This window comes from Juglans regia, chromosome 1 (assembly GCF_001411555.2).
Source record: "Juglans regia cultivar Chandler chromosome 1, Walnut 2.0, whole genome shotgun sequence".
In the NCBI taxonomy this organism is placed as follows: Eukaryota; Viridiplantae; Streptophyta; class Magnoliopsida; order Fagales; family Juglandaceae; genus Juglans; species Juglans regia.
In genome coordinates this window covers 1050951-1078358 of record NC_049901.1, presented here as the reverse complement: position 1 = coordinate 1078358, position 27408 = coordinate 1050951, and the positions used below count along the sequence as shown (strand labels likewise).

Below are 27408 nucleotides of genomic sequence, written 5' to 3'. Positions count from 1 at the left end.
ACTCCAAGGAGCTCTGTACGTACAGTTTGATGTAATGTATTATATATGTGGGCAACTTGAATGGGTAATATAATATAATCTAGGTATTATCCTGTCAAACTTTAGATTCACATGTATCTCAATTAATAATCCGTTTCAATAGTAGTCATTGGTAAATCATATATATTATCAAGCATAGATCTACTCTTAACTTTAAAAATTTGAGAGACTAGACTGTTTGGCAAGTGAGAGTACCTTTTACTATTCTTTATTTTATTATTATTTTTTATCTACTTTTCTACTATTCATTACTTTTCACCTACTTTTTACTACTATTCAAATATTTTATTATTATTTTTTCACTACTATTCACAAACATTCTCAACACTTCTCACTACCCAAACGTAAATTTGTGTTTTGTGAGATACTATAATTGATAAAAACTTAAGTAATTTATGTATTATATATACACCCAAATTATTGGTGTACTTGACAATTGACACACTAAATTATCACATTTTAACAGTTCATACCTTTGTTTAAGATCTAACCATTAAGATTGTGCCATATTTTACGCTATATATACACTAAGATCTAGTATAATGATAGAAAATAAAATATAATAGAAAAGAAAAGGGAGAATGAAGAACAATGGAGATAGACCTTGAAAGTTACATTTTTATAGATCTCTATTTATGGGAAAATTACATTGAGATATGATAAGGTAAATATCTTAATCACTATGAAAATCAAATCAAGCTAATATCACAACAAATTGATTTGATAATTATGAAAATCAAGTCAAGATAATATCAAATTAAATTCAATATCTTCTCAAACTAAAGGTGGAGAATCTTGAACTCAAAATTTGAGTGTGGCCATATCCATTAATTGATCGCCGATTAGATGTTGGTGGTGGTGATGAAGTGGCTGGTAATTGGAACATCAAATCTGAAGATGTAGCCAACAATGAGTTACATATGACCTCGGTCAACTATAAGACCAAAATCAAAAGTCCAAAGTTGGATATGAGGCTTCAAACAATGTTCATAACATATCAAAATCCAATAAAAAATGTATCACAACTAATAGAGATATTTCAAATGCATGGATTTGAGACGATACATAATTGAACGACAATGAAAATTTTGTGAGAGGTAAAGCTAGAGGAAGAATAAATATTCCACATGATCAAGCATGGAGTTAGCCAAGGGCTCCGATTCCATAGTAGAAAATAAAATACAATAAAAAATGAGATTGAGAAGGGAGAAGGAGAGAGATAGACTTGAGGCTATATTTTTGTTATTATCAATTGTTACTAAATACAAACCATATAACACTATTTATAGGAAAACTACATTGAGATAAGATAGAGTCAATATTTTAATTATAACAAAAATCAAATCAAAATAGTTTGGCAATTATGAAAATCAAATCAATATGATATTATTTTCATAGTTCTGCTAGGTACAACTGGCCATGTGGAATCGCTGTGCAATCGGCTAACACGTTAGCATTTCACAATCTCATTTTCTTGATTCCTACATATGCAATCTTCTTTCCCTCCACCTTCATCACCATGCTCTTCCCAGTCTGTAAGTTTTTGGCATGGTACACCTTGGCGAAAATGCCATGACCTAGAAGTCGAAACAACTCGTACTTGCCATGGAAAATCATCGCATCACCATCTCTGCTCTTCTCAGCCATTTTTGGCAGCTTTCACTTGAAAGAAGAAATATATATATATATATATATATATTGATATGTAAATGGGGAGTAACTAATTATTTGGTGATGCATTTATCAAAGAAAATGACTTCGAGGATTAACATTCCTAGAGTTCACTGCCAACAGATACACATGTTGTGACATAACTAGAGCGGTAGAGCCTACAATGGCGCACCCCGTGATGAAGGTTCGATAAACAAGAAAAAGAAAAGCATGAACATAGAACTTTCGAGCATTGCCAAATGCCAATTGCCAAGTTCTTCAGATTCCATTCACTATACGTACTACATTGCGACAGAAACAACAAATCCTATGCCAACATATACACCTGGATACGTGAATTCGATCAAATTTTACATTAATCTCAAGCAGGGAAAGCAACTTCCATAGCTTGCAAGACTGGTCCAATATCAAATCAGAAATTTCTCAAACCCTTGTCAAGAGAAAGCCAACCAGACGATGGATGCTATGAGGGAGAAGGTTGACGCGGTAAAGGTCAACAAAAACACGGTAAACATAGTCTGTGGTCGGTTCGTCGGCAACCTCTGTACCAGCACTCCTCCACCCTGTAGCTCCACCCGCCGAGATGCTCCTAGAACCAGAAGTCGTCGGCAAGCTCACAAATGAATCTCCTTGCCATAGATCTTGAGAAAGTAGAGAGAGAGAGGGTGGGGAAGGGGAGAATGAGTGAAATCAAGAAGGACAATAAGAGGAAGAAGAGGGTGGGAAGAATTTGATAGAGAGAGATTAGTGGGAACGAAATGAAGAGAGGTAGAAAAAATAAATTTTTGTATCAAAAGGTGCACCTGGTTAAGTGGGGGTTCCCCCAACCAATTGCAAGCAATGTTTTGAATACCGTACCAGACGCCGTACCTATCAAGGCACTGGAACGAAATATTTCGATACCGGTATCGTTTTATGTACCGTTTCGAGATAGTCGATATATAAATAAATTATATATCTAAATTATATTCTAAAATAAGTCTATATATGAATTATTATATATAAATACATATATATAAATTATAAATAATCTAGTCTAAGTTAGTGGTCAAAAAATGAACTTGTAGTTTGAAAATAAAAAAAATTAAAGGCCGAAATACAAGCCGGTATGGCCTATATTTGGGCCAGTACAAAATATAACCGGCCTAATGGTCGATACGGCAAATACTGGCCGGTACATGGTACGGTCTTTGAAACACTGGTTGCAAGTAGAGTTTTTATTATTTTCAACATCTAAGACCATATAATAAGCAATAATTTGTTTCATAAAAGGTACCCAAAATCTCAGTGGCCGAAAAATTCAGCGCTCACGAGGAATCAGAGAACAAAATAAAAAAAAATCCACACTCTGGCTTTTGTAAAATTTGATTGTTGAGAATTAATTTCGATTTCTTTAGATAATGATCTCTGTTACTCCATTACACCAATATTGAAGAATAAGAAGTCAAGATTTTCAAATTAATTTTAAATTAAATGGGACACAGAAGAAGAAAAAAAAAAAAGGAAGAGGAGAATTAAGATTGAAGACACAGATTAATTTGGAGACTCGAACAGAGTTTAGAAGACTACTTTCCGGTTGAGTTGGTGCATGCTGCATGGGATTGGGATGAGTGGGCATGCAGTAGCCTTTATCCTTTCTCGCGATGATGAGATGTGTGAATGTATAATGATATTTATAAGGGCCAACACAAAATGAATCCCACCAGCATTCATTATTCAATAATTCTACTGTACGTACAGAGTCTCATTATTCAACGTTACTCGATCCATCGTCCAGTAGTAGTACTCTTTTAAGTTTTACTATACGTACGTACGTACAGGCGGCTAGGTGATGATACCTAGCCGATGATCATGGACGAGGGCATCCTCCTTGCTTTCTTTCTTTGCTGCCTCAAGTGAGATTCTTCCACATGTACGTTCTAATTACATTAATTCATAATCTATTTACGTGGTTTCCAGTGATAAGCAAATTATAATTATTTATTATATTTCGTATTGGGTAGTGATAGGTTTATTACTTTATTACTATCCATCTACTACTAAAAGGTATTTTAAATTTTTTTTTTAATTTTTTTATCATTTTTTTAAGTATTTTTTTAACATCCTTAATCACTAAGAAAAAATTAAAAAAATATATATATTTACTAATACACACTTCTTTAATCATTAAGTAAAATTAAAAAATTAAAAAAAAAATCAAATATAAAAATAGTAATAAATGGATAGTAGTAGGCTGTATTAACTCTATCATTATTCTTTTATATTTTGCACTTCGATAATATACCAGTACTACTATTGTGCCTAGCTAGGCACAGAGATTAAACATCTTTTATACATTAAGGCCTCGTTTGTTTTCAGAAAACATCTTATCTCATCTCATTTCATTATTATAATTTTTTTTAAATTCTCACATAAAATAAAATAAACAATTTAAAATTTTCAAATCTCAAAATAAAAATAATATTAAAAAATATATTCTAATAATTTTTTATTTAATTTTTTAATTTTAATCTCATCTTATATATCTTATCTCATCTTTAAAAACAAACGAATATCTTATCTCATCTTTAAAAAGAAACGAAGAAATCAAGGTCAAAACCTTGGAAGTTTTCTAGAAAAGCGAGTAACAGCTTTGATTCCTAATAATTAACTATATAATAAGGGCTTTGAATCCTCGTATTGCGATATTGGAAATTATACATAGAGTAGTACTGAAGCATGCACGTACAATTAATATTTTCTTGAGACTGGAGAGAGAGAATTAAGCAGGCTTCTCTTGCTCTAGTACAAACTGAATTAATATTAATTTGAAGATTCAGAAAAGGAAAAAAGCTAATTAATTTGAAGAAAATAAAGCTTAAGAGTCCATGTACTAGTGTTGCGGCCTTTAATATCCTGATCACAATAGAAGTTGTGGATCTTTCAGCGTTCCCTCCAGGTCAAAAAGAAAGTCTTTGATAGGATGATTATGGGGCTTAAGCAGAAAGCAACAGAGGAGGAGCTGGCAGTGGCCAATGAAGTAGTTGCTGAAAGTGGGGGATATGGTACGTACGAGAATCGGAAGGCAAAAAGATCAGGAAGCTCTCAACGACATACAATCTGGGCAGGGATAAGGCTGGATTGCTCTCAAAATCTCTGCTTCTACTATATCGATGGAAAACAAGGAGCTACTCTTTTCAAGGTGTAATGAAAGAGAGAATGACGATATTCCACACACTCATCAGTGACACCACTGCTGGAGAAAGCGGCGGTGAGAAAGAGACCGGCTTTCAATGAAATTGAATCCACCTGAACGAGAAGGAAAGCCTTGTCTTCAATGAATTAGAGAGTTGGATAATTGATCATATTTCATAATTCCAACCATGCAGTTCCGCAACCGTCCGTGTATATCAGTATATGTACATGCACACATTAATGACAAATCATGAGATGAGCTAGTTTCAAAATCTATTATTTGAAAAATATTTTTTACAAATTTGCTCATCAACGCATTCAATACTATTCATGTGGACTATTCCACATTAATTGGCAACAAGAATAATATCACGTTGGTGCTTTTAATTAGGTGTTTATACTATAAGCGAGTCTATTTTAGTTCAAAATACATTTATTGATTTGAGAAAGTAATGCTCTATTTTATATTTCTACACAATTTTAGCTTATATTAAGCGAAGAAATTACTCTACATTACCTATTAAATCCAAATAATTGCCATAGAATGACTTCTTTGCTCGGATCAGACTAACTTAGGTGATGTCGAGAAGGACGATCAATCTTAAGTTCCTAGAAAGGCGGCCTTCATGATAACTGTCATATTGTAGTAATATATATGATGGTTTTAATATGCTTATGGTGGTACATTTGAAGGAAAATGAATGATTGAAGTATCAAAGATCGTGAGCAATCAATGAAAGAATTTAGAAAATTATTTTTTAATATTTTACTTCATTGGTCGGTTGTAATTGATTTCAATAAAATTAGTTTCCATGATTTTTTTGTGTCACTAAACTAGTACGCTAAGGTGATGCTCTTGTATATGTCATGTATACCGGGACTTTTGTCTATTCCTATAGTCAACAAAATTTTGTTTACTGATAAAAAAATTAAATTCAAATAAAAATTGTCAAGAGAAAAGAGAAAGATAATCTAAAGAAAATGACTAATGCTGAATATAGATTTTAATGTGCAAACTACAAACCTTGTGGAAACCTTTTGTAAAAATATAGAACTCATAAAAAATAAAAAAAAAAGTTATGTGTTTTTTTACATTTTTTTTTTTTATGATAGAACTTATTTATTTTAAAATATTTACGCAAACTTATTTACAAGACCATGTTTGAAAGGTAAGAACATCTCATCTTGTATCAAAATTTTTTTTTTAAATATTATTAAAATACAAAATATTTTTTAATTTTTTAATTTTAACTCTTTTATCTAATCATTACGTAATTATTATAATTTTCTTAAATTTTTAAATAAAATATAAAAAAATATACAACCTTTTCAAATTTTATAATAAAAATAATATTCAAAATAATTTTATAATAATTTTATTCAATTTTTCTTTTATTTTTTTAAAATCTAATAAAATATTTCAAATCAAATCATTTTACTGATAATTGCAAATGATTTCGTTATTAATTATAAAATTCTTATATCATCTTACTAATAAAATTACTATTACTATGGACAAAATTATTTTTCCGGTGATTACTTCAAACAAAATTCTCGCGGTGGACACAGTCACACAGCACACAAACGGGATCAAGGAAGCGACACCGATAACATAATTGCAAAGCCAATTCCCTCGTAATTACGCAAAGCAATTCGAAAGATATTTCAAAAGATCCACACAGCCCCTTCAAACCCACGACGGCGCGACAGAGCCCTACCCTCTCTTCCTTGACGCAGCCAATCATATCTCTTTTCTCAGACGCTCAGCTTTATTTTCTGCCGTCTTCTTTACTGAAATCTCTTTCTTCCGTCTTCTTTACTGAAATCTCTCAGATTGAGATACATAGATCCATGGCATAGCGTTGACTCTGCTTGTGTTGTAACCTCTATTCTCTTCCCAATTGAATAAAGATTTGTTCGCTCGAGGTAATACCACTAACTCTAAAACCCTAATTTTTTTTTTTGGCTTAAAAAATTTCTTATTCTCTCCTTTTGGCTGCTGAGAAACTCGGGAATAGTTGCCAGGAAGTTGTATTCTGAGTTCGGTCGGTTCATTATGTTTGTAATTCTTTGTTTAGAATACAGCCGAGAGATTCTTGTCCCAAGAAATAGGTTAGACTTGTCCAATTTTGTGTGTTTCGTTTTTTTCCCTGCCTTGTCCCATTAATTTCAGGCGTAACTTCCTTTTAACCCTAATCATTTTCTTTCCTCATTTCTACAGCCTCCTCATTTTCCGCCGGTCCTCCTTCGCTTTCCTCTTCTTTTGTCTAATGCTAGCATGCTAGCAACTCTTCCTCTCTCCTTCGATTGGCTCTTCCTTTTTACTTGTATCCATGGCCGATGGCTACCACAGTCATTACAATTCGCATGAGTTTTAATGTTTTAGTGTGGATGTAAACTTGCAGCTCATGTTTTGTACGTGGTTCCTTTTTATTCTGATTATTTACATAAAAAAAGAACGATGAATTATTCTGAAAGGAAGTGCATATGTATACGTACATACATACGGTTCTACATGTATGAGTGTGTGAAATTTGTTGTTGATGTAGTTTTCTTCATTAGCATCTCTTCTTTGAACGTTGAACTTTGTTTTGTTGTTCACTGATAATTATTTTTCTGTTGCAGAATAGCTTCTTTGATTTGCTTGCTAGACCCACTCCAACAGAAGTTTCTTCACTGAACATGGAAATCGAGGATTTGAGTGGCCTACCTACATCTAGTGACTATGACTGTGGAAGCGAGAACAATGAACTTCACAATTCTAACTATGAGCCAATTGATCTTCACCCTACAAATTCTGAGAATAAAGAAGTCAAACTATATAGCGAAAATCATTTAAATGAGGATGATTCTCGATATGAAGAAAGTCATTTCGTGTCAGAAGCAAACATTGAAAAGGATATTGTTGACTGTCATTCAGATATGGAAAAAGAAGATTTCATTGGCCTCCCCCCTTCTCATGATTCTGGCTGTGGCATTGAGAACAATGGAGTTTGTACTAGTTATGGGCCTAGTTTATCTGATGCTCAACCCAGTAACTCTGCAGATAGAGAAATGAAGATTAACAGTGAGAACCTGGGTTTCAATGATGTTGACATTCACCATGAAAACCACCATGGTATGCTGGAAGGAAACCTTGATACTAATTTGATTGACCATCCATCTGTCATGCAAGTGAGTGGTGAATTGGGTGATACTGTGGAGTTGAATAGCTTCAGCTCTAAAGTGCATGCTGAGAACGGTTGCCTTGCCGTTCGAGATGGAAGTCCTGTTGGAAGCCACAAGATGGATGGTAGTTGTATCCTTGTTTACGATTTAACTTCCCAAGATTTTTCTCATTTAATCTGTAGTAACTAAGCAAATTAAAAACGAAGGCGTTGGATTATTGTAGTGCAATAGTTCAAATAACAGTAATACCACTATTAGCTTTTACATCCATGGAAAATCAGTTTCTATCCATGGACGTTCTCCATAATTTGAGATGCCAGCTATATCAGGTGTTAAGAGAGCCCGGATGACATTTGATGAACAGCTACCTTCAGTGCGTGTCATGTATAATTCCTTAACGAGGTTGGTTAGAAGTAATTTTCTGCACAGGACAGAATACGCAGTTTTAACTCGCCTTTTGATATATTTAAAACTATACAGGGGCACACCCAAAAAAAAAATGGAGATTTTTTTTTTTTAGAATGACCCATGATGAAAATCACATTTTACATAAATATTTCTTCCTAAGGAAATTACGGTTACTCTATAGGTAATAGATACTTTTACTTTCTCAGGGCTAGTAGACAGAAGCTCGAGGTACTATTACAGCAGTGGTCACAATGGCACGCTCAACATGGTTCTTCATCCCAAGTAATGACCACTCTTCTCTAAAGACTAGAAATTTTGGTTTCTGATTTATCTTCTCATTTATGTAGTATGTTCTTTTCTACTAGTCTAGTTGAATTATTACCCTTAAGGATGCATGTATTCACTCCTTTCATTCCCTAAATGATCTGGAATGACGGAGGAGTTAGCTCAAGTGGTAATGGCCTTGGTCTTGGTGGTATGATCCCTCTAGGTCTAACGCTTGAACCCTTAGGTGCAAAAGATTTCAAGGAGCCACATCCCATCGGTAAAAAGCCAACGATTTACTTTATTTGTGTGGTGGGGATGTGTTACATGGGTTTGGGGTTTAACCGGGTAAAAGACATGTTGCGTTTACACGTCTCTGAGATTTATCGTCATAAAAAGTAATAAACTCATCTAACTTATAAGATTTGGAGCTGGTGGTCAAGTTCATGCTTGGGTCCATCGAATAAGAGAAAATGATTTTGTCAGATGTCCAAACTTCTGGGAATGTAACATCCTCCATTAGTGGGGACGGTAGAGCACTTTTTGTCTATTTTGATTGATTAGGTTAAGTACATTTCTGTGCCTTTTTGTACTTGGGCCATGCCTCCTTTTCTTATGTAGAAAATTCTTGATTACCTATAAAAAAAAAACATTTCTGTGCCTTTTGAGGTTTAGGTCTCTGACTTGAATCTTGTAATTCTTCACCTGTGATTTATTTGTTCATTATGGTAGGTGTCTTTAATAATTTAATCTTGTAAGAACGCTCTTGTATATGTCCCGTATACTCGGGCCTTTGTCTATTTTATGCTCAATAAAATTTTGTTTATCGATAAAAAAAATATTTTTATCTTGTAAGAGCGTCCTATTTATCTATTGTGTAAACCTCATTTGGATCCTTTGTCTATTATGCAATCAATGTGTTTCCTTTTTTTCCATTTGCTGTAATAAGTTCTAAACTTTGATTAAAGCTAGTCTGAAATTATGCATCTCTTAGGATCCTGATGAAGTGTTAGAATCTGGTGAAGAAATGTTCTTTCCTGCTCTACATGTTGGCGTGGAGAAGAACTCTGCTGTGGTGAGTTTCCTGGTTATGTTTCTGAATCCTGCATAGATCCAGATTGTCTCAGAAGTTTTAGTTTTGACGTTTCATGTGAGGAAACTTTCTGCTTTTTGGAGGTGGTGTTGAAGTTGGTTTTGGGCCTGTTAGTGCTTATTGCACTGATGCCAATGCCTGTTTTTTTAACCTATTCCACAATATATAAACAGTGGTTTAACTAAAATGAACTTCCGGTTCATTTTTCCCCCTCAAGTTTGCTAATTTAGAGAAGTACATAGCTTCATAGCAACTACATGAAGTTTTTTTAAGACAGATCATAGCATGAACTACTTGCAGCACGTCTGAGAATATTGTTTATGAGCCTCAAGTATCTCTGTGCACCTCTATGTAATACTAGGATGACTTACACATTTAACAGTGTTCTCTCTGCCCTCAACCTGGTGGAATATTACAGATTAAAGAACTTACAGTGAAGGCATCTATTTCCTAGTCATGAGCTGCTCTGGTAGATGTTACATTTCCCTAAGGGAAGCCTCCTTAGCCTTTGTATGCATTCGGTGCCTTGCCTTTGCCTATTTACCTGATCTATATATACTTTTTGTGTACTTGGGCTTTGCCTATTAACTTCATCAATAAAATCTTATTTTACCTATCAAAAAAAATTATTGTACTTATTCAGAAAAGGCTTTCTTGAGACTCCTATCTTCACACCACAAATTAGCCAAAATCTATTCTCAGTGCCATCTCCCAACTCAAATCTATTACGGTTAGGAAACTTCCCTCAACCTTATGTCTTTCATAATCCCACTCAATAGCGCCTGTGGATATTGGATTTCATAAGAACACCATTCACCTCCACTGGCTTGCATATTTAGCATCCACTACATCCCTTCACAAGGCCTCTCTCTCATTTTTGTAGCGCCAAAGCCACTTCTCTAAGAGTACATGATTAAACAAGAGCAGGTTTCTTCTTACTTATCAAAAAAAAAAACAACAACAGGAGGTTTCAGACTCCTAATCCACCTTGAGATATTATCTTGGGTAATATGTCTTTACTAACATCACTTTTTATGTACTAATTGATATACTTGCAAATAATGCAAAGTGCTTCTCTTCCCTCAATGACTAACCATGCTGATCCTTAAAAACTCACTTTTTCCTTTTTTCGGACAAGTGAGATTTAATTGTCTAGGCATCAGAGAATTATAATGGTTGGTGTGTACATTTTCTTCAGGAACAAGCCTGTTATTGTTAGTGACGATAATTTTACAATTATAACAGGACTTGAAGTTGGCAGTCCAACTTCAGGGGTAATTTATTGGTAATATCAGAGACATTGACACGGCTCTTTGATATATATGTTATAGACCACACAGATTTTGGGGTAATAGGTGCACATAAAAGAATATCAGGTTACATTTGCTTCCTGCTTTCATATTTGGTGTAGTTCAGGTTCACAACTTACGATTATAATATCCTATCCATCTCAGTACATGATTATTAAAACTTAAGGATTTATTAGAATATCAGGACTTGCCTGGATAAATAGCTTCATGGCCATCAAATATAAAACTGTTGTTTGATCTCACTATTTAATTTCATGGCTCTTTGTTCCCTGGCCATCCTTGGGCTGTTGTAATTGAAGAATAATTCACACTAGGGACATCTCCATGTTTTTACCCAATTTAGGAGATTTCCGATGCTCTCACTATTGTACCGTGATGGGGATGACATTTTGTTAGCTAGTAAATGGGTAAAATGTTTGTTTGTTTAATGTATACGATCTTTTACTTGCAGTCCTTCTGGATGGACAACCAAACAAGGAAGCAACAGAACAAGGAGTTCATTCCTTTGGATAGTAACTCTGTGCCTCTTTACGATCGTGGATATGCATTAGGTTTGACTTCAGCTGAAGGTTCAAATAACGTGGAGGAGTAAGCCCTCGTTACTTCTTTTATTATTTGTTGATGAAACTGTCCCATGTACTTGGGCTTTTGCCTACTCTTGTTATCAATAAAATTTTGTTTACCGATTAAATAAAAATTATTTGTTGATTAAAGCTTACTCTTGGCTTGACCTGCTAAGTTCACAATTGAATATTGTGACAATCTGCTATGACTGGTTGGAACATGCAAATTAATTATGTATTTTGAGGTCCTTGGAAGATTAGAAATAAGGTCGGTGAGAATCATGGTTTTGCTGATATTAACCATTACCATCCACTGTGGCTCTGCAATATCTACAACACCACAAAAATTGCAAACTCGTTTGTTTATTTATATACTTTTTCTGATATTGAAATGTTTGTGTTCCTTCTCTTCACTATAAAGTTAATGTTGTAGTATTGCAGTTTCCCTTGTGGTGGAGGTATATCTGCATTTATATGAAACAATTAGTTCAATTTGTATTGCGTTTGGAGTCGGCGGGAAAAATCTGGAGCAATAGCCTACCTTTATGTTTTTTGTAAGAGCCTTTTTTTTGGTTGTCATGTTTAACGCCTTTGATCTCTTTGGAAGAAAAGCAGGAAAGCGAAAAAGAAAATTATAACACCAACAATAACAACAATAAAGACGAAGGGTGAAGATACCTAAAAACATTGGATGACCTAGGGCTTGCATCTATGCAAGAATATGCAAATTAGTTTATCTATAAGCCAATAAAAATCTATATTTTTTCTTATGAACATTATTCTTATAAGAGGATGATCTTCTTGTACTTTTACCCATGAAACAAATGGGATTTTTATCATTTTAATAAATCATGGTCCTGCTTGACATTGGGGGACTGATTTTTTCATGTTTAGTGAAGAATTGCTTCTCAACATGGGTAAAGATAGAAGAAAAGAAGATCACTTCAACATGTATGTGATATTAGTTTTGTTAGAATAGCTTGTGATTGTTTTTCTTTTCCTTTTTCGAAATTGTAGAGGCTTGGGGATAATTGATAATGCAAGTCGTTGTTTCAACTGTGGATCTTATAATCATTCTTTGAAAGAATGCCCAAAGCCCCGTGACAATGTTGCTGTCAATAATGCTCGCAAACAGCATAAGTCTAAACGCAATCAAAATGCCGGTTCACGCAATCCAACTCGATATTATCAGAATACTCCTGGTGGAAAGTATGATGGTTTAAAGCCGGGTACTCTTGATGTTGAAACACAGCAACTTTTGGGCCTTGGGGTATGTTTCTCATTATGAAAGTCTATTTATACTTTGCTGAGATGTTTCTTGTTGGGATTAAGTATTATAATTCAATTCCCAATCAAAGTAAATTAAAACAAAAACGATCAAAAAAAGTATTATAATTAAATTCACTGCTAAATTTGTGATACTGGGTCTCGATTGGTTGGTTTGATGACCATGGAAGATGGCATATATATAAGGTACATTCTCATGTCCCAACATAAGTAAAACCAACAGGTAAAGAAAACATTCATCTAGTCAGGACCCAAGTGATTGGCTGAATTAGTCATTTCACTGAGGGTACCCATCAACAGAGCTTTCCACTTCAAAAACATCCCAGGGTACTTCTATTAGCATACAAGTAATATGTCAGAGGTATGGTGAGTCTGGCAGGTTTGTATATTTTATATGCAACTAATGAACTCTTGCATTTACTCGTATCAAGCTCAGCCGTCCAAATAAGTTAAATTTGATGATGTGAAATATCTTAGCTTGAAAAAGTCAAATTAAAAGAAATCCTTAATCACCATCCTGCTACCACTAACCACGGTACAGAAGTCATGTAACTATTCCTCTTGACTTCCATATACAACCAAGAACTCCAGTTTAGCTGAAGAAAATGGTGCTTGAGAGAGTTGAAAGGTGAAAACGAATTAAACCCCGAGTGTTAAGAAACTAAGGTGTGAATGCTTTCTCCTTTTCATTCTGATTTTAAGCAGCCTCTCCTTTGTGTTTTATGAACATCATGTATTTGGATGGACCTTGACTCAGTTTCTTTATGCCCCTTAGCTTCATGTTCGTTTAACATCCATTAAATTACTTACCAAAAAAAATTAACATCCTTTAAATTTGTTTCTGATCAAGTGTGTATTTCTTTTACCACTTGAATGGGCTCTTAGGATTACATGCTCAAGTAAACTCCTCATGAGTTCTGTAATTTGGACCTAATCATTTATATATATATATATATATATATGTATATATATATTTATGTCGGGGAGTCTCTCCAAGGCAGGACCCTTTAGACCCACTCCTGCAGAGTAAATCCCGGTCTCGTGCACCTCACCCTCGGAAGTTTCCCCACATGAAACTAGTTAAATCGCTGGCTTTTTACCAGGGGGTGTGGCCCGAATGATTGTTTGCACCCATAAGGTGTTGAACCTTGGACCTTGAAGGGAGTGATACCCCAAGACCAAGGCCTTCACCACTTGGGCCAACCCCTTGGGGTTAAAATCATTTATATATATATTTAAGTAAAATTATTAATAAGCACAACCCTAGTACACTGGACCTAAATCGGTTTTGTTAGAATTGCATCATCTAGAGCTTGCTACCACCTATAACTGTCGGATTTGTCCTTTCAGGGTGAGTTTGGTTACCAAACTCATCTCAACTCATCATTACAACTTTTTCAAATTCCAATATAAAATATAATAAACAATTCAACTTTTTCAAATCTCAAAATAATAATAATATTAAAAAATAATATTCTAACAATATTTTGTCATGTTGAATGTTCTGTATGTAATTAGATTCTATGCTGGCACTTCTCCTTTTTGGTTGAATTTGCTTGTAGGTCTTTACTGTCACATCATGATCACTTCTTCTGTATTGTTCTTATAGTGGAGATGTTGAAGTTGTCAATTATACTTGCTAAAAACGGGACTTTGCTTGTTATGGTAGAGTTTGGGTTTTTTTTTTTTTTTTTTTGTTGGGAGGGGTGGATGTTAAAGTCCTTTTATTATGTTTTTTTTTTTTTTTTTTGTATGTAGGAACTCGACCCACCCCCTTGGCTTCACAGAATGCGGGAAATAGGATACCCACCAGGATACCTTGGTATTTGATTATATATTGTGTAGTTTTTGTGTTCTTCAGTTTTACCATCAGTTTCAAAGTTGTAACAATTATAATTTTTTTTTTCATTTTTCAACTCGTGACACAAATCCTGGAATTTTTAGATCCAGATATTGAGGATCAGTCATCTGGGATTACAATATATGCTGATGAGGAAATTAAGGAAGAACAAGAAGATGGGGAAATTGTTGAAAGAGACTGCCCTGAACCACAGAGGAAAATGACGGTCAAGTTTCCTGGATTAAATGCCCCAATTCCAGAAAATGCTGATGAAAGACTTTGGGCAGCTGGGCCATCAAGTTCAGATTTTTCCAGGAACAGATTGCACCGCAGATTAAGCCATTATTCAGAACCGGTCAGCAGAGGTCATCATCGCGAGCAAAGGTGGTCCAGGGATCTTGGAGATGATGGGCCTCCTGGCTGTGAACCAGGACTTAGCCCCTCTCTGTCTAGTTTTCATCCGAGGTATGTTGGTTATGATTCTAGTCATGATTCTCAGAGTCCAAGAAGTAACATGCCGAGACCTAGAAGCCCTAGCTTTGGAAGGTCCCTTTCAAACAGAGATAGACGCAGCCCTTTTTTTGATGGTCCCGTAAATTATGATTCTTTACGACACGATTATGGCTCAGGCAGATATGAAAATTGGACTGATGAAAGCAGGAATGACTACGGCCGGGAGTTTTCACCTCATAGTAAGGATACACAAAACAGGCATTACCATCGCAGTAGAAGGTAAAACTAAATTGATTGAATTGTAGAGGCAATTTGTGAACTTTCCCTGACATACATAGCAGGGGAGTGAGTGTACAAAATTTAGATGGATCTTTGTTACGGTGTAGTAGTATGTGATTCTCCAATTTTTAGATATGTCCATTTGTTTTCAGTTTGAACATAGCGGTCCTTTGTGGTCAAGATGTTAAAATGCTTATTTGATGGGTTTGGGATATCTATGGAACTGGAATTTGTTTGGGATATCCATAAATCCTTGTTTCTCTTCCTTGGGATTTTTCTACTTTATACAGCACTGCTTGCTTCTTTGGTGCTCTTTATCGCTCAAGAGCTCACAAGTACGACGTGTAGGACTGGAATGAATATATATCTACAGTTACTCGTGTTCTTACCTACTAGACAATACGAGTCACGAAAGTGTCTCACACCCGATGAGAGATTTTCTGCGTTGCATGTCGTCTGGAGGCTCCAAAAAATGCTCTTGAATGTGACGTGGTAGAGTAACTAAGCAACATTAGCTCACTCAAGCACATGCACTTGTTATTATTTAGCAGTTAGCACTCAACCAATTATATACTATTTAAGATAACAATGTCCACTACAACTTCAGGTCAAAATTATAAGCCTCTTGGGCGGCTTGTATCTCCTCATTTACCTTATGAGCTTCCCCTGATGCATAAGCATCTAGATTACATTTATATTGTCCTCACTCAAACCTCAACATTCAATACGTTACGTGCATACCACAACCAATTTTTTTTTTTTTTTTCTCTAGACCATAACTTCAGAGAGAGAGAGAGAGGAAATTCGGGTCACAGGGGTCAAACAATCATTCATTCCAGTAGGGATACAAACATTTGATACAAACAATTGGAAGGGTGGAAGCCGAGTGTCCAGTGTTAAATATGCACTGGGTTACTACTACATCAAAATATCTAGGATTGTCATTAAAAAATAGAATGCCCCCTATTTTCTAAATCCTAAAAAGAGAAATAGAGAGGGCAGAGCAAAACTCAATCCCCAACCTGAATACTTGCGATCTTCTAGCTACATTTAAATTGTTAATACACATTACTACACGTCAGGAAACTTCTAACAGCAATCTAAGCGAGTAGTTTAGGTCCAGATCCATTCAAAGCCCACCATATGGCAAACAGGATCCGGCATCCTTATGTTGTAAAGAAAGTCCAGAGCTTCTTTCCTATTGACACTTCACCAGGATGTTCAGGCTCTTCCTCATAGTCATCGCCCCCATCAACACTATCAACCCCGGCAGCATCTTCACGATGGGATTCACTCCTGTACTCATCTCCATCACAGTACTCCCCTGCCCCTTCCAGTATCTCATTCACCTCTTCACTTACAGCTGTGTTCTCAACCAAGTTTTTTGTTGTATCAGCATTGTCAACCTGAGAGTCTGCATTTCTCCCAGACTGTCGCACAAAGTAGAGATGTGAAATCAGAAAAAACAATTCAGACACTTTTGAAAGCCAGTAGAAATGGCACCACCACTCACATGGGTGTCCCATGGTCACTTACAAGAAGGAAGACTCTATTATGTTAACTAGGGCAATAAAATGACTACTGAGATTTAGAAGAAACCAAAATCCCTTACCTGAACAAAGTGGGTGCTTCCGCCATTCTCACTAGCAGCTCCAATTGAATGTGCAGGAGCAGCATTAGAGAGAAGAATTTCCTCCCCCATCACTCTAACACCATCAGTATCTTCTACCTTGTTTTCTTTGCTAAGGTCAGGACTGCCTCTGGTAGAGGTGACAGTAACTCCACTGAAAACCATCATTGAAAAGTTAGAAGTCAATTGCTTAAAACGCCTCAGAAAACTTAACAGACCTTGCTATAAAACAATGAAATGGTGGCCTGTTAAGCTAGCCACCACAGATGAATAAAGGCTCTTCCTACAACAATTAATTGGACTAATATCTTCTCTTCTCTTCCCCCTCTCCCCTATATTTCTCTAAACACCACAGATGGACAAGGCATCTTCCTGAATCAATTAATTGGAGTGATATACGTATAAAAAAAAATTAATTGGAGTGTGATATATTTTCTACTCTGCTCTGCTCTGTTTTCTCTAACTTTAACTAAGCACACCACCTAGATGGTCTACATCCTCAAATCCCCCAGAGTACTCTTATTTTCTCTATTTTCCTTCTTATTTGAATTGGGAGGAGGAAATTGTGGGTGGGGATGGATGAGGCAAGAGACATCATTTTGCAAAATTAAAATGAAGCTGTATGTTCAATAATCAATACACAGAAGGATGGTGAATTTGTTAAAGACTATCACTGGAAATGTATTTGGAGGGCAAAGGTGCCTAGTAAGGTTGCTTTTTTCTGTTAGTTGGTGTCTCTTGGGAAAATATTAACCACGGATAATTTGAGGAAGAGGTTTTTTGTGGTTGATTGGTGTTTTATGTGTAAGAAGGATGGGGGGAATCTGTTAACCATATTTTTCTTCACTGTGAGGTGGCGACAATTTTGTGGAATGAGATTTTAGCAAGGGTAGGCATTGCTTGGGTGATGCCTATGCATGTGGTGGATTTTTGGTCTTGCTGGCAAGGTTCAGTGGGATGTAGAGGCAGTGCAGCAGTGTGGAGGATGATTCCCTTATGTTTGTTTTGGTGCTTATGGCTTGAAAGAAATGGGGGGTGTTTTGAAGATTGTGAACGTTCTATGGGGGAGTTTAGGGATTTTTTCTTTGCCACTTTTAGTTTTTGGGTGAAGAATCTTGTAAGGGATGGGAACATTTGTCACGTTTTCTTTTAGTACTGTTTTTGCTTTAGCTTGTATTTAGGTGTACTCACTTGTATACTTCCTGTATACTTGGGCTATGCCTATTTACTTGGAATAAAATCTCTTATTAACTATAAAATAATAATAACAATAATAATAATAATCAATACACAGAAGACTAAAAACAATCTACTTGTACTAGGGCTACGCCTATTTTCAATTCTATCAATAAAATTTCTCACTGCCTTCAAATGCACAGAAGATGAAGTCTACCCATTAGAATGCAACCGTATAACCACTTTTTCTTAAGGTTGATTGGTATCACATTACTTGATAAGTGTTATAATTATAGAACTTACGTTTTGGGTCTCCGGAGATTGTATCGATTTTCACCTGGAGCTTGCACAGGTGGAGGAATTTTCTGTCTCCTTTTCCTGTGCTGGCCTGCCACAATGCTACCAGAATGACCTCCACTATCTTCTCCATCATGCTCATCCCCCATGATTTGAGATGTTTGAGCACGATTCCGCTTCCTGGCATTTCTTGGTAGTCTGTTACTTGCAAGAGCAGAATCACCATGGCTTTCAGCATTATCATAGCCAGAATCCTCCGCATTCCCATTTGGATAATCACTCTCATTTGGTTCTAAAGCTTCTCCAAGTATAGCCTTAGCATCACTGACAACGGCCTTCACAGAACGTGTCCTATAAACTCTAGGCCTCCCTCTTTTGCGAAGTTTGCGCTGACCTCCATTCAAGTCAGATGGCTGGGAATCTTCCGTAGCTTCTGTTGCCTTATTATTGATGTTGCTTTGATCATCAGCTGATAAATCTTGGCCAGCTTCTGCCTCTCTTATGCTGTTGTCAGATTGGATCCTCTGGATGTCAAGAGAATCAGTCCCAACACCAAGAGATAGCTCTGCATCATCTGCAGGGTTAGATACTCTCTTGGATGGTTCTTCCATATCTACATGCTGGTAAGACAAAGGCGCTGCCTCTATCAAACTCTGAACAGCAGCAGGCTCAATCTTTTTGCTTGGGGAAAAATTAAAAATCTTGGTGGTGCATTTGCGTAGCCAAGATACAGTTCCACCAGAAACTGGAGATCTTGAGACACCTGCAACTGGAGATAACTCATTGTTTTGCATCTCAGAAGCAGCCACATTTCCATGGCCACCTTCCTTCACATGAATATTAGCCAGTCTTGGCAGAGAAAAAACCTCTGCATTCTCAGTTTCCTCTAAAAATTGTAAGTCAGACAGCTCAAACTCAGAGATGATTTGACCACAGCTCTGACAACTCCTGAGTTTTTCAATAAATGAAATGAAGCGTTGTCTCTCCTTAACAAATTGTTCACGCTGATCTTTCAACTTCCTGCTAAGATCAGCAAGCTCATCAATGTCCTTTCGCATTTCCACTTGGTGCCTTTCAAGATGCTTTCTGTTTTCATCAGCTTCTTGTCTTTCTTTATCTATTTTAACTCTCTCAAGTGTAATTCCTTCCATTTCTCTCCTAGCTACCTCTCTCAAGTAATTAGCATTGTCTAATTGTCTCTCTTTTTCTTCTTGAAATAGCTTCTCCCTCTCCCGCAATTCTTTCTCTTTGTCCTCTAGCTGATTCTGCATATCAGTCTCAAGTTCTCTCTTCCGTAGCTCAAGATCATGAAGCATTTGGCTTCTATCACTTTCAGCTCTTTCAGCAATTGCTAACTTCTCATGCTCCATTTGAGCAGCAAAAGACTCTTTGGCCACTTTAAGATCTTCCAGTTCCCTTTGTACGTACTCCTGTGTCGCCAACTTCTCATTTTTTAACCATTCTTCTTCAGAGTGTTTCATTTTTTCTACTTCTTCCCTCTGTTCAGTCACTTTTCTCATCTCTTTCTCAATCTCAGCTCGTTTCACATCCAGCTCATCCCATTCTCTCTCAAATGTCTCCTTTTGCAACTTTAAATCTTCAGCATCCTTCAGAAGCAGTTTTTTCTGAAGCCTGTAATCATCTATCTCCTGTTTTAGTTCTGATTGCAAGCGAACATATTCTGATCTCTCTTCTTCACTCACTTGAAGCCGATGCTGCTCTTCATGTATCTTCAATAGCTCTACATCATTATCAGCCCTTGTCTTCTCAACTTCAGCCTTGAGACAAAGCACAACCTCTTTATCAGCAAGCACTTGTTTCTTCTCATTCTCCAAACTCTTCTCCTCAGATCTGATGGACTTCTCCCTTACCTTCAGATCTTTCAGCTTGGACTCATGGTCCTTCTCTTTCTCCCTAAGCTTCTCCCATCTCTTTTCCAATGCCTGCTCTCTTTTTGCAACTTTCTGCTCCATGTGATTAACTTCAGCTTCCCTCTTCTCCACTTCAACCACCTTGTTATTTAACTCATCATCCAGTGATTTCCTCTTTTGATCAATTTCCAACTCGAAATCAAGCTTCTTCGCATCCAGAGTGGCATTGTGGTCATCAAGAAGCTTCTGAATCTCAGTCTGTGGACGTTTCGCAAAACAAACCAATGAAAAGAAATGTCAGAAGCATAATTTTATATGATAGCTAATGATGTTCCAATCTGACACAGCAAGACCAACTTCCTTATGCTGGCATGCAGACCTTCTTTTAAGAGTTTTCCTTTTAGTAAGTGCCAAAATAGAGAAAGACCAACTTCCTTATGCTGGCATGCAGACCTTCTTTTAAGAGTTTTCCTTTTAGTAAGTGCCAAAATAGAGAACTTGTAATGACTCAAGGAAAACCCATGCCACATTAGTGCCTATATTCCAAGAGTAGTGAAGACTACAATTAGAACCCCTTGGGATTATTATACACACCAAGCAATTCTCCTTCCCAGACAATATGGGATCTCATTCACTCCAAAATTACTAATTCTACTGCAGCCAACACACACTAGATGAAATATAAAATGATAAAGCACATGCTAGCAAGATGACAGATGCACATTGTGTGCACTAACTTTGGTTGGTCAGATGACCAACAAAATACATCAGTACTGAATGCTTCTTAAAAAGTATTCCACTTAAAAGAACATGGTGTAAGAACTTACTCTTTCTCTAGCATCGAGCTTTTCTTCTAATGCAAGTAGCTCTTTCTCTTTCATCTCCAAGTTTGTCCTCATGGCATCAAATTCCTGCTAAAATTATATATTAATACATAATTCAACAGATCTAGCAACCAATCAGCACAGAGAAATACTTGCCTGCTCTCTCAATGTTAAATGTGAAAGCCTGCTGTTTATGTCATCTTCTTTCCTTTTCAAGCTAATGTTGGTTGCATCAATCCTCTTCTGTTCCTCTTCAAGGTCCTTTTCTTGCTGCTTGAAAATCCTATCGTTCTCATTTGCCCTCTCCTCTCTTTGGTTAATAATTCTTTGACCCTTGGCCAGCCTCTCTTCTCCCTCCTGCAATTTTCTTTCCCATTCTCGCATGTCCTCTCTTTGCTTGGATAAAGTAGAATCATAGGACTCTCGCCTGAGAAGTACAAACAACTTAATTAAATGAGAACAAAAAACGAACTATGTAAAATTGCCCTCACTAATTAACTGTAAAAACTTTTTAAAAAAAAAAAAAAAAAAAAAAACTGTACAACACTCAGTAGCAGATAGATTCAAGAGCAAGAATATGGATATAGCAAAGGTCAGAAGAGTTAAGCTTACTCAGAAATGAAGGATAAGCGGTCCCTTTGAAGTGCAGCTTCTTGAGCCTCCAAGTCCTGTGATTTTCTCTCAATTTCTGCACTTTTTCTGCTCACCTCAGCAAGCTTGGCATCACCAGCACGCAATTTCACCTCTACCTCCAAAGATTTCTCCTCAATGCTAGTGACTAAAGCAGTTGCCTCAGCCAACTTAGAATCAGCAGTAAACTTGATTGCTGCATTTTCTGAGCGCATTTCACGCAAAGCCTTCTCAAGCTGCAAAACCAACATTCTCCACATATGAGCAAGCATCACCTGCACTTTTTGTTTCTACAATAGTGATATCAAATTCCATCAATGACCAATAATGTAAATGATCAAACTTAGCATTCTAAAAGATAAGCTAGGTTCATGAATAAGTATTGTTATTTTGTCAACAAAAAAAATACATCAAATGGAATACAGCGCAATCATTGGCACAAAACTTGATGTTAAGAGATGAGCTCACTGAATAAGAAGAATTTACTCATTTTTACACATGTATAATCTGCGACTAAAAAACCTGACAGATAATACATATTGCTTCTCATAATAAGAGCAATTCAACTTAGAATATAAGAATCATCTCTACAATCATTACTGAGCTTTTAGCCAATAGAGCTCCCTTTGTTTCTTTTATATTGTGTATTGCAGACAGATTTTGTGTGTGTGTGTGTGTGTGAGTGAGAGAGAGAGAGAGAGAGCTGAGGCATACTCTAGAGATGATTTTTTCTTTTCAAAGAGGGGCTTGGGTAGGTGGTGATATGAATTTGTTTTTATGACATGGATGATGGAACACCACCAAGGTGGGGTCCAATTCCAACAAGGCAGCGCCTTTCAGACCACCACTGGGAAGTACACCCCAAATACACCACCTCGCTTGCAAGACTGTGTATCAGGTAATCTACAGAAACTCCTAGTACAGAATCAAATCTAGGATGTTTGCATCTACAACTCATCCCAAGCCTCCACCATGACAACTAGGCTGCAACCTAACGGGTACTAAGATGAACTAAATTAGATTAACAAAATATGTTATCATTTCTATGGGCGGGGGCTATAGTTTGTAACGGATCCAGTGTCCATGATCTTCTCCTTTCTATTGTAACCTCTAGCTAGGCGTTTTTTCATGTATACTTCCTGTGTACCTGGGCCTTGCCTAGTTCTATGAATACAATATCTTTGATTACTTATCAAAAAAAAAAACAAAATATGTTATCCCTTGAAATATATGTATTTCTTCTAATTATTTAGTTTTAATCAGTACCAGTATATGACATTTCTGCCCAATAATAAACATCTATGTATGGGTGTATCAGGAGCAAGGAACATACATCAAGCACACACTCCTTCTCAACACCCAAGGCTTTTCTCAAATTCTCCTCCCGCTTCTCAACTTCAGATATTGCAGTTAAATGGACCGTTTGTTCTTGTTTGAGGGCATCTTTTGCTTCTGCTAATGCTTGCCTGAGTTCTTCATACTTAGAAGTCCACTCCTTTTTCTCAATCAAGAGAAGCCCCATATTGTATTGGTAGTCAAAAAGCTGGCCACACATCAGCAAATAAGTTAAGCAGTAAAGCGTTATATTTATTAAAACAAGTGAAGAAAGCAAAATAGTACAACTTTTCTTTTATAAGTATAATGGAAAGCAGTACAGCTAACAATTTTTTTATAAAGTAAAAGATTGAACGGCATAAAACAGTGCAGATAACATAAAACAATAAAAAAATTACAGATTTTTTTTTCTGTAATTTTTTTTTCTTTTTTTCTGAGGGCCATGGGTGAACAGTGAAGCAAGAAACCCTAACTCAACCAACCCGCCACCACCCCTCACCCATCAACAATCGGAGTGTGATATCTCTCCTCCATCACAGTCGAGGCCGGCGAGCCCCCGCGTCTTCGTTGAGGGCCGTCCCGCGTCGGTCCTTGCCGGCAAATTGGCTCTTTCACTTCATCTTTGTCAAAGGTGTCGTACTATCGCCGTGCACTTTCAACACCACCACAGACTTGGACGACGGACTTCAGCGAGTCCGTTGTGAGGCATCCAACGTCGGTTCTTTGCCGGCGACTGGGAGTATTCTGCTGTTTTTTCGTTACTTCCCCCATTACTTCGCGTGACCTGAGCCTTTGCATTAGCCATCGTTACAAACGTGTTCGATGGACTCCAACGACCTCATTGTGGGGTCTCTGAAGCTGGTCATCCTCCGGCGATTGGAAGTTTTCATTTGCTCAGTTAAGAGGTTCTGTTTTTACCAACCTAGTACGCCTTTGGGCTATGTTTTCCCAACCTAATGACTCCAGCCACCTTCGCGCACTGCTTTTACTCGACAGAATGATGCATTTCAGCGTGGGATGCCCTTGCATCTAAAGTCGAAGGGTTGATCAGTATGGGTCAACTGGTGCGCTATTGGGTGGAATCGAAGGCTTTTGAGCTTTCGCTAGAATCATGGAGATCGTCATTAAAAATTGTAGAGAGGAGCAGAAGGGCGTGGAGATTTGTAGTGATGGGTCGCAATGGTCTAGAATGGTTGATGGCTATGATGGAAGCAGTATTACAAGCGGGGAAAATTTTGGATTTCGCAAAACACTTGCGCGAAGGCAGCAGAACATTCATGGCTCAAAGATGCTCCAACAAGCATGGTAGGTTTCTAACTGTCACCGAATATGGTGGAGGAGGCCGGTGGAGTGTTGTAGTCATTCCTGAAGGATATGAAGGTCTGGGTTGGGAGAAATTTGCTGTGGACTTACGCAGAGAAGCAGATATGCTTTTTGTTGATGGGTCAAAGAAGGAAAACCAAAAGAAGAATGAGAACATCAACTTAGAGGTGAATCATAAAAACCCAAGTACATCCACGGTGGCGAGACGATCATATGTGGCAACTCTAAAGACTGATCATGATTCGGGGGTTCATAGTGAGGGGAATGATGTAAGTGGTTTGAAAATCACACCTCAGAACCAGCTTGTCGCGATGCATAATTCTTTAAAGGAGATGGAAACCCAACTTGTATAATTTTTTATAAGTGAATTGCTACCACTCAAATGGACTAAACTTTAATCTCAATTAGATTTTTTTACAAGTCGTTTAATCTCAATTAAATTAGTGTTGGCTCTATTAATTCTTGTAAATTTCATCAGATTTAAAACTTTTCATTAATATGGTAAATATATTTGATGTCGTACCCTAAAACATTAAAGTTGGTGACAGCATGAGGAAAAAAATGAGCAATTACTTGTTTGGTGCAAAACATCTCTTGACCACCACGCAACTTAATGACTTCGGGAGAATGGTGGATTACATGTCCAAATCTTCAGACATACAGATTGTGAACTCATTATTTCTGGTTTAAAGAACACATAAGACATGATGAAAGCATGTTTTAGGACCCAAAATAATATAAAATGTACACAATGTGGGATTCGGAACAAATGCAGTAAAGCGAAAACGTGCAAACACCTAAACATGCATGACCGAGGAGAGGCTTATTACTAAACCTTGTGTATGGATAACATAATTCTTCATGGGAGACTTCTTTTTTTTCAGGATAAGTAAGAAATTTTATTGATTGAATGAAACTAGGCAACGCCCATGTACACAGGAATGGGAAACTTCTTTATTACTTAAATTTAATCTTGTAAAGGCAAATACAGTACCATTTCCTAGTTTTTCTCGATGCTGTGTAACAGTCACAGCTTCCATTTGTCCCCCACCCCCCAAAAAACCTTTAGTAGGCTTCTGTAATCTCAAATCCATATCCTTGGTGCATGTACCAAAAAATGAACAGAGAAAAATATAGCCGGGGCAGGCAGATTACCCTAGTATTAAAGTGCAACATTTCTTGAATTACCCGATCAAAGAAGTGTAACAACATGCCAACTAACTGAAGAAGTTGCCTTTTCTATCTAAAATTACCAACCAACTCCAATATCGAGTTGAAAAGAGTTTAAAAATATCGTCAAATGTGGGAAAAGAGCGGACGGTAATGCCTTTTTTTTTTTTGTTTATAAAGGATGGTGATGCTTTTTCTTCGTCCCATTTAATGGAAATTCGAAAGCAATAAAACCCCATATAAATACCAATGTTAAAAGAAAGTGAGAAAGAAAGAGAGAGAGATTCAAAAAAACAACCCCAAATTGTAAAACAAATCAACATACAAAATACCAACGAAAAAAAATCAAGTGTTTATAAGCGAATTATAAACCAGGAACCTCGTTTTCAAGCTTCGAAACCTTCTCCACCAGCGAATTCGGGTCCCCGGACGCCTCGAAGAAGCCACCATTTTCTCCTACCAAGCACGAATTAGGCGCGGCAGAGACTTCGACAAGAGCAGCTGCGTTCTTTCCCTTTCCAGCGGTGGCTTCTCCGGAATCCTGATTCAGCGTGGAGCCAGTAGCAGTCTTATGGCCAGCAGTTCTGGGCGTAAGAGACCAGCCGGGCCATAACTTTTGCGGGGTGGTAAACATGATGAAACTCTAGAAAACTGGGCCTCAGTAAAGAACGGAATCGCAGATCGTGAATTGTTCAACTTCATAAGCACACCGAGCCCTCACCGAATCAGACAGACCCCTTAACGTCTTCGGAAACCAAGACTTAAAATTTATCTAACTTCTTCGAAAATTCCCCGTAACTTGGGCACGATCGGAATTCTTTCTTGAAGTAGTGAATACGACGTCTTTTCGGAAATGAAGTCGTTCGCTCGCTGGCCGTAACTGACTATCTCTATGTCAGTCTCAGTCTGTCTGTGTGTTGGGGGAGGGGGATTGAGGAATTTTCCCCGTGTGCGCAGGCTCTAATAACAGTAACCCTAGTGCGGACGTGAACGGAGCCCCAAAAGTCCGGCGAAATCGGGATTTGGAATCCGATAACGTCTCGAAGCGGAACACCTTACCCTTTTTCTTTTTTCTTTTTTTTTTTTTTTCCGTTTGTGTGAGATTGAACGAGTGTGTGCGCTTTGCAACGCAGAGTCGCAGGTCGCTCACGTTCTTTTCCCCTTTTTTCTTTTTCTTTTTTTTTTTTGAGATTTTATTATTAGTAATATTATGTGGGAATGAAATTACGGTACTACCCATTAATTTTGCAGTAGTGGTGTGCACGCTTCAGGTATGGGTACTTTTGGGATTGCGATGAATGGAATTATGGAACGTGGGTGTATTATTTGGGATTACGAAAATGCCCATGGTTGGTGGAGCCACTCCAAGATTCCATGTCTTTGGATAAGGTTGGTCCGTTGTGGGAGAGTGGTCCTTTATGCGGTGTACGGGAGAGGGAGAGAATAGAATAATAATAAAAAAAATTTATATATGATACTAACATTTTTTCTTTATTCTACGAGTCGATTTTGTCTATCAATTTTTATATTTATTTTTAAAAAAATAAATAATTATTAAATTATAATAAATATATTATATCTTATACAATAAAGTAAAAATAAA

The 27408-nt window shown here is 36.9% G+C and overlaps 2 protein-coding genes across 4 annotated transcripts; one reads left to right on the top strand and one right to left on the bottom strand.

The window, feature by feature from the left end:
* Positions 1-6460: 6460 nt before the first annotated feature.
* Positions 6461-15814, top strand: LOC109001327. 2 transcript variants are annotated; one of them, XM_018978570.2, is made up of 9 exons: positions 6461-6810; positions 7515-8182; positions 8373-8454; positions 8667-8742; positions 9719-9799; positions 11579-11715; positions 12708-12960; positions 14736-14799; positions 14922-15814. In XM_018978570.2, exons 2-9 carry the CDS (start codon positions 7567-7569, stop codon positions 15551-15553), a joined length of 1941 nt encoding a protein of 646 aa, XP_018834115.1. In that variant the 5' UTR covers positions 6461-6810; positions 7515-7566; the 3' UTR covers positions 15554-15814. The 2 variants fall into 2 exon arrangements, with proteins under 2 accessions (XP_018834115.1, XP_018834114.1); XM_018978569.2 differs by having other exon boundaries at positions 6462-6810; positions 7510-8182.
* Positions 15815-16352: 538 nt separating this feature from the next.
* On the bottom strand, positions 16353-26900 carry LOC109001326 (protein CROWDED NUCLEI 1-like). 2 transcript variants are annotated; one of them, XM_035688562.1, is made up of 8 exons: positions 26185-26900; positions 23311-23520; positions 21960-22267; positions 21504-21774; positions 21351-21434; positions 18659-20781; positions 17162-17333; positions 16353-16979 (listed from the first exon to the last, which is right to left on the bottom strand). In XM_035688562.1, the coding sequence occupies exons 1-8, from the start codon at positions 26437-26439 to the stop codon at positions 16716-16718; spliced, it is 3687 nt and encodes a 1228-aa protein (XP_035544455.1). In that variant the 5' UTR covers positions 26440-26900; the 3' UTR covers positions 16353-16715. The 2 variants fall into 2 exon arrangements, with proteins under 2 accessions (XP_035544455.1, XP_018834113.1); XM_018978568.1 differs by having other exon boundaries at positions 21960-22213.
* Between the last annotated feature and the right edge of the window lie 508 nt (positions 26901-27408).

Excerpts from the sequence above, each read along its gene's own strand:
- LOC109001326 (XM_035688562.1), bottom strand. The coding sequence starts at position 26,439 with ATGTTTACCACCCCGCAAAAGTTATGGCCCGGCTGGTCTCTTACGCCC. Across the intron at positions 21,435-21,503 it reads ATTTAACATTGAGAGAGCAG|GAATTTGATGCCATGAGGAC; the intron begins GCAAGTATTTCT and ends TAATTTTAGCAG. Across the intron at positions 16,980-17,161 it reads GAAGCACCCACTTTGTTCAG|TCTGGGAGAAATGCAGACTC; the intron begins GTAAGGGATTTT and ends TTTGTGCGACAG.
- LOC109001327 (XM_018978570.2), top strand. The coding sequence starts at position 7,567 with ATGGAAATCGAGGATTTGAGTGGCCTACCTACATCTAGTGACTATGAC. Across the intron at positions 8,455-8,666 it reads ATGTATAATTCCTTAACGAG|GGCTAGTAGACAGAAGCTCG; the intron begins GTTGGTTAGAAG and ends TTACTTTCTCAG. Across the intron at positions 9,800-11,578 it reads TGGAGAAGAACTCTGCTGTG|TCCTTCTGGATGGACAACCA; the intron begins GTGAGTTTCCTG and ends TTTTACTTGCAG.